The sequence below is a fragment of the Sphaerodactylus townsendi genome, linkage group LG01 (assembly GCF_021028975.2).
Source record: "Sphaerodactylus townsendi isolate TG3544 linkage group LG01, MPM_Stown_v2.3, whole genome shotgun sequence".
Classification (NCBI taxonomy): domain Eukaryota; kingdom Metazoa; phylum Chordata; class Lepidosauria; order Squamata; family Sphaerodactylidae; genus Sphaerodactylus; species Sphaerodactylus townsendi.
This window is the reverse complement of record NC_059425.1, coordinates 31,264,468-31,274,858: the sequence shown is the minus strand read 5'-3', so window position 1 is coordinate 31,274,858 and position 10,391 is coordinate 31,264,468. Positions and strand designations below refer to the sequence as shown.

At 45.5% G+C, this 10,391-nt stretch overlaps 1 protein-coding gene across 1 annotated transcript in view; it reads right to left on the bottom strand.

Moving 5' to 3' along the window:
* Nucleotides 1-4,966: 4,966 nt before the first annotated feature.
* Nucleotides 4,967-10,391, bottom strand: part of LOC125438811 (L-gulonolactone oxidase-like) — a 56,468-nt gene continuing 51,043 nt past the window's right edge. Inside the window, 3 exon segments of the mRNA XM_048507387.1 lie at nucleotides 4,967-5,351; nucleotides 7,241-7,331; nucleotides 8,479-8,643. Of these exon segments, the coding sequence (XP_048363344.1) occupies nucleotides 5,223-5,351; nucleotides 7,241-7,331; nucleotides 8,479-8,643 (385 nt within the window). The 3' untranslated portion in view covers nucleotides 4,967-5,222.

Here is a 10,391-nt window from a genome sequence, read left to right as displayed (position 1 = left end):
TCGCAGTGGCCCGCAGGTGCCTTTGAGAGCTCACATGCAGGATGTAGAAAGCAATGGCCTTCTGCTGCTGCTGCTCCTGAAGGCACCCTGGTCTGCTAAACATTAGCATGATCAGGAGGATCCAAGATTGGTAGCCATAGATGGAGCTTCTCCTCCATGGAAATCTGTCCAAGCCCTTTTAAAGCTATCCAGGTTGAGTGGCCATCACTTTACCCCTCCTGTGCAGCAGCATATTCCAAACACCAATCACATGTTGAGTGAAGAAGTGTTTCCTTTTATTGAGTCCTAATTCTTCCCCAGCATTTTTCAATGTATGTCCCCTGGTTCTAGTGTTATTGAGAAAGAAAAATTTCTCTCTGTCAGCATTTTCTAGCCATGCCAATTGTATAGACCGGGGAATTTGAGGACTAATGGCTCTCAGATGTTCAGGAACTACAATTCCCATCGGCCTCTGTCAGCATGGCCAATTGCTGCCATGCTGGTGAAGAATTAATTCCCTGAACATCTGAATACTATTATATAGTGCGTTTTGTTGCATGATTCATATTAATACTGCAACTAAACTTGCTTCATGTTGTTTTAAAAAATAAGTGTGCCCTGCCCTTGGGATTATAGTCTAAATTGGGGGGAAAAAACACAAGATACATTATGGAAGAAAGAAAAAATTGAAGGGGAGGGGGGTCAGTTGCAGAAAGCTCAGATAATAGGGCCGGAATCAGGTGGCATCTTAAATAGATTTTATTCCAGCATCAGCTTTCATAAACTGGAGCCGTCTTTGTCAGGTGTATTCTTCCATCTTGGCTCTAGTTCACAAACATTTGTGCAGGAATAAAATCTCATTCGTCTTTAGCAGCACTGATTTTTCTCGGCGGGTGCCAATCACAGTCTTATGCAGAATTACTTCAGTAGTCCATGAGCTTACCCAGGAGTAGCTCTACATTGGATTGCCCTGCGGTATTCTTTTCAGTGCAGTTTGCTGGCCGGGCTGGTCAAATGTTTGAAATGTTGCCAAACTTCAAAACAGTCTGAGAGGCTATTGGTGATCTCTTTTTTTTTTCACAACAGCATGGGAAAATGGCAGATTGGGGTCAGCTGGCTACAGCCTGGGAGAAACGAAATGCAAACCAGGTGTGCAGTGGGTGTGACACCAGGCTGAGAATAAGGACAGACTGTTCTAGCTTGAGGGGCAGGCCCATGGCTCAGACAAGCATGCTTTGCAGGGTATATGTGGGGAGACTGTGGAGAGAACTGAACAGTCAAGTGGCTGTTGCAGGTCTTCCAGGCTACGGGGCTGTGGTCTGGTGGTTTTAGCTCCTAATGTTTTGCCTTCATCTGTGGCTGGCATCTTCCAAGGCATCTCATGGAAGATGTGTTTCTCTAGCTTTATGACAAAGCCTCTGAAGAGGCCAACCACGAATGCAGAAATAATGTTAACAACTAAAACTCCTACAATATTCCTGTCTGGAAGACCCATGATAACTCACTTGAACTCCTAATCCTTCAACAATGCATGAATGGCTAAACTCTCAGAGTTGAAATGTCTGCTTGCCTTTGGTTCTCATGGTTTGTTGTCCTACTGCTTTCTGCTTATTACAACATCGCCATTCTTTGAAAAGCCAACCCAGGAGTTCCATCATCAGCCGTGTTTCCGATTCAGACTAGGAGAGATCTTTGGAAAGGAGCAAATCTGGCGAATTAGACTCTGAAGAAATCTTGCTTTCTCAACGTTGGGAGCCACAAGCCAGAGTTCTGGGATGAGATGGGCAGCTGGACTGGTGTGTTTCCCCCACTCCAGCCGGCAACCCTGCAGCACGGGACAGGGAGCAAATGCATTGGCAGCTGGCTGCCCCCTAGCTCCACAGTGTGTGAACCCTCAAGTCCAGGATGCTTCAGGCTGCATTAGTGTCTGGAACAGTAAAGCCAATGGAGTATTATTATTGTTACAGAGGGAGGTGAATTTCCGGGGGGTGGATGCTGGCGGCTTTCAGCCAGGTGTTGCAGCTAGTGGCCTGTGGTTCCCCACCCTGGATGGTGGAGAGAAAACCATGGGCTCCATGGGAGACTCTCCAGAGGTGGTTAGGGGTTTAAGCCTTTCTCCCTCCTAGAGAAACCCGTTGGAAGCGGTGTAGGCATATTTGCAGCTGCCTCTACCCACTTGGTGATCCTGGTTGTGCTGCTTGGGGAGTCCAGCACATAGGCTATGAATGTATCATGTCTGCACTTCAGTGATGGACCTATTGATAGAGCACAGGGCCTGTACTTCTGGATCTTGGATCCAAGCATCTGCTCAGCCATGACCTTTCCCACATCACCCTGGAAGAGTCATAAGCCTTTAGTCTCTGGATCCAAGTTGTAAAATGGGCACAGGGCAGTGTCTTATTCTTTCTTGGGACTAAACCCCACCGAATAGATTTGAGTAGAATTCTGAATAGACTTGCTTACATTTGCTCTGAAGAACTATTCATAATTATGATTTAACTTAGTTTGAAGGCAGAATTATGTAAATGACGAGTACAGTCAATTCATTTCCAGCTCTTAGTGGAAACATAAAAGGTGACCACCACCAACAAATACAATCGCTAATAATGATATTGTCATTAAAAAATTGTTCCGTTTTCCCTTCCTTCTGTCTACATCTTTTCTTGTCTCCCCAACTGTTGAAATTTAGATTGTACACTCCTTGAGGCCGGGGCCCTGGAGTCCCCTGCCTTTGCTGCTTAGAGCATGATGTGGGAGAACATAGAACATAGGAGTTAGCCTTCTGGATCAGACCAGAGTCCATCTAGTCCAAGCACTCTGCCATGAGTAGCCTGGGTGCCTTTGGGAGCTCACATGCAGGATGTAGAAACCAATGGCCTTCTGCTGCTGCTGCTCCTGGGCACCCTGGTCTGCTAAGGCATTACATGATCAAGGGATCCAAGATTGGTGGCCATGGGTAGGCTGTCTCCATGGAAATCTGTCCAAGCCCTTTTAAAGCTATCCAGGTTGAGTGGCCATCACTTTATCCTGGCAGCAGCATATTCCAAACACCAATCACATGTTAAGTGAAGGGTGTTCCTTTTATTGAGTCCTAATTCTTTGGCATTTTTCAATGTATGTCCCCTGGTTCGATATTGTGAGAAAGAAAATTTCTCTCTGTCAACATTTCTATTATGCATAATTGTATAGACCAGGGTGGGAACCTGTGGCTCTCAGATGTTCAGGACTACAATTCCCATCAGCCTCTGTCAGCATGGTGGCTGCCATGCTGGTAGGGGCTGATAGAACTATAGTTCAGGCTGTCTGAGCTTCAATCAGGCACTGTCATATCCCCCCTCAGACATCTCCTCTCCAAACTAAAGAGTCCCAAACGCTGCAGCCTCTCTTCATAGGGAAGGTGCTCCAATCCCTCAATCATCCTCGTTGCCCTTCTCTGCACTTTTTCTATCTCTTCGATATCCTTCTTGAGATGCGGCGACCAGAACTGAACACATACGTTACTTTTATAAGCTGGTGCTCAAAAATCTATCGCATGAACATGAGCAAGAAACAGTCTTGATGGTGAAGGGATGCAGATGGAAGGGCAGGATTATGCAGTCTAGGCTGGATTCAACTATTGGGGTCAGTAGTGACAGAGAAAAAGTGCCCCTCTTTCCTCCATATAAATGAATGGCTGCCGCTCGCTCCCACTGAGAAAACTGAGAGCTGCAGTGAATATAAGATCTGCCCTCAGGAACAGGGAGCCCATGCACAGAAGGGCCAGAAGCATACTTCTCCCCTGACCCCAAACTCCTTGCAATGGGCACGCTCCTCTTTCATATCTGCCTGCACTGGGCATAACATAATGGTGGGTACTTTGTTCAATAATAATACTGAAGTAGCCCCAGGTACATCCAGTCAAATGAAGATTTTTTTTATTTATGAGCATGTATCCATATTTTCCACTGCAGAATCTTGTTGGGGAAAAACATACAAAACCACGTCTTAAACAAAGTCTCCTTAAATTACATTCTATGCGTTCAGATTGTGTAAAGATGTAATATCATCAAGAATTTCCATTTTACCACTTAGGTGGCTGCACCCTATCTCTGCTTTGCTATCTCCAGCTAGGGATGGGCAGCTCCCACTCCCACAGTGGGATTCGAGCAAGAATTTTTCTGACCTTATGATGCACCTCTGCTTTCAGTAGGTTTTCAGTCTTGTCTGCCACAACCCTTGACGTCTTCACAAATGTGCAACGTCCCACTCCATCCAGGACTTTTATGGTCTCAAAAGCTACATGGTTACATGCATATATAAAAGCTACAAGATGCAACAGCTATAGAGACTACAAAGCCCATGATGTAGTGTGGCTCAAGGCAATGCTGCACATGCACCACGGTATTTGGGAAGTAAAACACAGGATGACACAGCACAGCTGCCCAGAGGAAAACAAGGATAAGAAAAGTCATGCCCCATCTGATATGCTGCCATCCCTAAATCCATTCTTTAATTTAATTTTTCCTGAATTCGTCACTATTCCTTGCTTCAGGTTCCTTTTGCTAGGCTCATAAATGTTTCTCACTATATTTGGTTTTCGCTCAATCGCTGCTGCAATTTACATTGGGACGTGCACGCCCTCCTGTGGACAAACAGCCTCAGTACAGGGGTGCTGTGTGGTTTCCGGGCTGTATGGCCGTGTTCTAGCAGCATTCTCTCCTGACGTTTCGCTGCATCTGTGGCTGGCATCTTCAGAGGATCTCTGAAGATGATCCTCTGAAGATGCCAGCCACAGATGCAGGCGAAATGTCAGGAGAGAATGCTGCTAGAACACGGCCATACAGCCCGGAAACCACACAGCACCCCAGTGATTCCGGCCGTGAAAGCCTTCAACAATACAACCTCAGTACAATTCCATCACAGCCCAGTTTAGGCAAATTCTGGATAAGAAGACTCCTGTATATTTTAATGAATGAAACGCCCTCCAAATCAAAACAAAAGCTTACACTGGAGATCCAGAAGCAGTTTAATAGTAATAGAAAGCCAGGCTCTCATTAAGTGTTTCAAATGAGTTTACAGTTTATTGGTTGGAAGAAAGATGGGGGCAGCTTCTTCAGTTAAGACTTGAAATTAGAGGAATCGCATCATGCATCTTGTGTTAGTCTGGATGATCTCACTGAGGGAGTGTTGCTGGTTGATCATGCAAATGGCCACTGGAGATATTTCCTCATCCTTCCCTATCGCCACCTTTTCCATTCCAGCTGTCAGTAGAAGACCTTTTCCAGGTAGGCATTCAGGAACATTCCCCGGGGATCCAGTTTCTCTCTGATGGCGCAGAACTTCGGGAACTCAGGATACATCTTCTCGAAGTCCCTCCGGATACAGGTATGAGCCTGGCAACAAAGAAATAGATCTAATGCCATCAGAGCCCGTACTGGGTTTTAGTAGACCCTGAGCGACAGTAGGACCCCTTTCTCAATTTGAATCCCTACTGAAGAAAGCCAAGGTACAAAAGAACACTGAAAAGTAGGTTAAGACTCAGGCCCCTGAGTAGGTTAAGACTCACGCACATGCAAAATAATACACTTTCAATCCACTTTCTGTGTACTTTGCAGAACAGGCTGCTGGTAAACCAGTACAACAGCTGGTAATTAATTGACAATGTTTTGGTACAATATAAAAAAGAATGTGATTGCATTGTGTTGTTCACACTTGGAATATAAAAAATTAGATCTCATGGGCCCTTTTAGTTCATTAAAATGAATTAAATAGAAAAATGCCCTATTTATTAGGACTAAAAGTCATGGCCAAAAATTAAAATCCTCAAAATTTCGTCATGGATCTGCAATTAAAAAATACCTCAGAATTTCATCTCAGATTTGGTAATCCTAAAAAGTACAGCATGTCAGATTTTTCTCAAAAAAAAAATTGTGTGAAAATCTTGGCTCTTCACCAAGTAGTACTGAGCCAGCTCTGTGTCTGCTGATCACTATCAGAGTTATAGGCAGAGGTACCTGATTTCCTGATAAATACCAACAAAGACTGAACTTGCTGAGTACTAGAGTAGAAACACAGTTCCTGGGAGTAGAAAAAGTCTGCTGGGACTGGAATGATAGCCCCCAGTGGGGAATGACAGCCTCCACAGATAACATAAATGCCCTTGGACTGGAATGACTAGTCTCAGGGTGGAATGACAACCCCTATGATTGAAATCAATGCTCTGAATGTGTACTCACATGTGGAAAGCAATATCCAGAGGCGAATATGTGGACGTTCAGGAGATACTCAGCACAGAAATGTACAAATTGCACTGAATTAGCTATCTTCTGATCAATGCAGGCTAAAGTGCGAGAGATTATCAGACTAGGGCCACTGCAGGGGGGCGGATGTGTGTGTGTGTGTGACGTACCGGGTGCGCACCCCTGTGGGGGTGTGGTGGGGACATTCCAGGGCGGGACGGGGGCGGAGGATGCACCAGTGCACCGGACGCTTTTCCCTCTTGCTACACCTCTGGCAATATCTCAAACTGATTTCAGTCACAGGTCAGCTTTCTATACGCTTTTCAACAAAAAATAAAAACCAAGTAGATTTGTAACTTCATCTGCCACATGCTGGACTGTCTTTGTTTTAGAATGCTCCATTTGGGTCCTAGTACCTGCCTAACTAGTCCTGTTAGACAGGCACTGGGACCAGTGGCGGGATTCAGCAGGTTCGCACCACTTCGGCAGAACCGGTTGTTAAAATGGTGCTTGTAAACAACCAGTTGTTAAATTATTTGAATCCCACCACCAGAACCGGTTGCTAAATTATTTGAACCCCACCACTGACTGGGACCCAAGTGGAGCATTCTAAAACCTTCCAATAGGTGGTGGATGATGTTACAATTTTACTTAGTTCTTTTTGTTGAAAAGGATATACTCTGGGACCAGAATACTTCTGAAACCTAGGGGTCATCATCACTCCACTCTGGGGACTGTCATTCCAGTCCCAGAGCATTTCTGCTACTCCCAACAGATATCACTGGACTCCATTTCACTTCCAACAACTTTGACAAGTGGATGCCATCTTCAGGCCCAAGTGTTTTGTTCTGCTCTGCTTTGTTTGACAAACAGAGCCAAGAAGATGAGTTTACTGTAGGTATGCTAGAGGGCTAGACTGAGTTAACCCTTCTAAATGGAAGGTTTTGTTGAGGGGTCCCCTTCATGTGACAGAGTATTTCTGTTTGCTGGGCAGGTAGAATCTAGCTCAGCCTAAAGGCAAAACAGGACCACTATCTTAGTACCTTTGCCCAGTGTGGTCTTCCTCCATATTTCTTCATGATTCCCTCATAGGCAAGCCAGTAGTCAAGACGTGGGACATCCTTCCCATAGGGCCTGCAAAATGATGCAAGACAGAATGACCTGAGTCCTGCAGCACACCACAGTTGGGAGAAAGAACATGCACAAAAATGCAGACTGTTCCAGTCTGTTGCTAGGTGGTTCCCTAATGATCCATGTAGATGACAGATGTGTTTTCCACATAGGATGGGTTTGTGTCCTTCTAGCTGCAGCTTCTAACACAGAATAGCGGCAATGGGGATTCCATGTTTCCTCTGCCTTAGTCTTCTGTGATAGCCTTCCCTCCTGTCCCACTGGGTGGTGTCTTTAAAATCAGCAAAACCTGGTTGATGGTTTCAACAAAAAGAAAGAGGGTCTGAAAATGAACAAAACCTGGCTGCCTGTACTAAAAAACACCAAAACCAAAAACCAGAAATATTCAAAAGCAACTGCAAATGAACTGCAGTTGTGCATGTGATTGCAAATGCTGCAGCAAATGCAACTATAATTGAACTCCACAGACACATGCAAATATGACTCACCCACCTGTGAGGTGGACAAAACATATACCCCACCACACAGTCTCTCCACACTGTGCCATGGAAAGAAACACACTTCACCATGACATGGCTCTGAAAATGCTAGTCATAGATGTGGGTGGCGTAAGTCCATTTAGCCCTATATAGGACTTTCAGGCTGTGTGTGTGTGTGTGTGGGGGGGTGTTGTTTGGTTTCTCTGCCTCCCTGCATTGCCTAAAAGCCCTCTGGAGGCAGCGGGATAGTGCAGCAGCAACACCACCCCCAGTTGCCTCAGGCTTTGGATTGGGCTACCCCAGTGCAATCCTATGCAGTTACTCAGCCTAAGCCCACTGAAATGAACAGAGCTTTTCTGCTTCCTTGTTTCTCAATGCAGTCTACTGATCGCTCCAAAATGCTGCTAGGGGGGTGGGGAGGGGAGAGACAGGGAAGCCAACTGGGGACAAACAAGGGCCCTGCAGTTGGGATGGGAAATTGGTGGAAATTATACCTACCATTCCGTTGACATATTATCTAGTCCAACCCATACAGCACAAGCTTTTGACCAAAACCAGTCATCACTTCCAGTCAATGTTAGATGGGCTATTCTTTAGCTCTGGATGGTGCTGAATGAAGCCTCGCCTATCACTCAGCCCAAATGCCTTGATCCTGGCTTCCCCTCTTTTACCTGTACATGATGATGTTCATGTAGCAGCTGTCCCTCTGGAAACAGGGGCTCAGCAGAATATCATCCCCTCGGGTGAAGCGCACTTCCACTGGATAGTGGGCAACCACTTTGGGGTTGCTCTCCAGTATCCCCTTCAGGTCCAAAAGAGCCTCTTTTGTTTTTTCACTGTGAGAGGATGACACAAATGCCAAACACCAAACAATATAAAACACTTTTAAGACGGAAGTGTTTACTCCTGGGAACCTTAATGGCCTATAGAAGGTCAGAAAGTTAAATAATAATTTGGGCCACAACCATATTCCCAGGTCTCATGTTTAAACCTCAGCATCTCAGAGAGCAGGACATGGAGTAGTGGATTCAAGGAGCAGGAAAAGAGATTTCACCTAAACATTAGGAAGAACTTTGTGACTGTCAGGGCTGTTTGATAGTGGAATTCACTGCCTCGGAGAGTGGTGGAGTCTCCTTCTTCGGAGGTTTTTAAACAGAGACTGGATGATCATATGTCAGGAGAGATTTGATGGCGTGTTCCCCATTAGCACTGTAATGCCTTGTGTTCTCTAGACTTCTGACAGATGTGCACATGCATGCTGTTTGTTAGATCACAGCCAACAATAACTCCCCCACCCATTATAGAATAGAGTTGGAAGAGACCACAAGGGCCATCGTCCAACCACCTGCCACTCAGGAACACACAATCAAAGCACTCCTGACATATGATTATCCAGCCTCTGCTTAAAAACCTCCAAAGAAGGAGACTCCACCACTCTCCAAGGCAGTGAATTGCATTGTTGAACAGCCCTGTCAGAAAGTTCTTCCTAATGTTTGGGTGAAATCTCTTTTCCTACACCATTAGTCAAGGCAAGTCACAATATAAGAGTCTGTTTGCACCTGGATGGTGACAATACATGGCTTAGAAAATGGCATGAAGTCTTCCAGCTGCATGTAACTGAAGGCTTGATGTGTCCTTCATTACCAAGTAGCCACAGTCAAATTCCACACATCTGTGGCTTGAGAAAGAAACTTCTAAGCTTGGGGTTGGGGGCAGTTTAAGATTCACCCCTTTTTTTCAAGAAGAAGCCTCTGACTATTCCTTGCTGTCAAGCTGGTGGCATAATGACCCAATCGATCTTCCTGTGGATACCAATTCTTACACATTTCTGACACTGGGTGGATCTAGCCACTTTGCTGAGGAAAGCAGAATGACTCAAGTTGCAGAAAAGCTAGGCTGGAGAAAGGCTTCAGCCTTTGCTGGGCACATTGGTGGGATCCTGTGGCTGGAACAGACCCAGATATGGGTCAGCAGAAGGTGTTCCCTGGTGCAATCTTACAAAATGAAAAGGATTCTGAATGTTGCTTCCCCCCCCAGAAGAGAGCATGGTGTCAGCTTTCAAGCACAAAATGCAAATTGAACCCCTAAAAACTCCAGCTGGTAAATCAAGCTGGAATCCTTCCAATTATATTGTAGTGCACAGTTTGAAGCCAGAACTAGATTCCTAGTAGCCCTCAGCTAAAGGACAAGTATTGGCTTGCTCCTCTACCTCTCAGAGCTCAGCTGGACTCCGACCACAGCCGAAACAACATCTGCCTTCCTTGGGAGCTCTCCAAGGTTCTGAAGAGCTTTGCTTTGGCCAGCCTCTTGGAACTTGGTATATATTCCTTGCTGTCAGACAGCTCCTTGCTTGAGGCCAGCGGTTCCCAAGCTTTTTCACTTGCATACCCCTTAGCAACCCATTTCCCTCAAATTGTACCCCCATATTAGCAAACCCATTACATAATTTTTAATGTACCCCAAACACTCTGGCATGTACTACACATACCCCCAGGCTCAGAATTACTGCTTTAGGTCAATCTGCTTCAGCCTTGTTCTGTGTCCCAAGGTCAAAAAACTGATTACACTGTTATATTCAGATTTG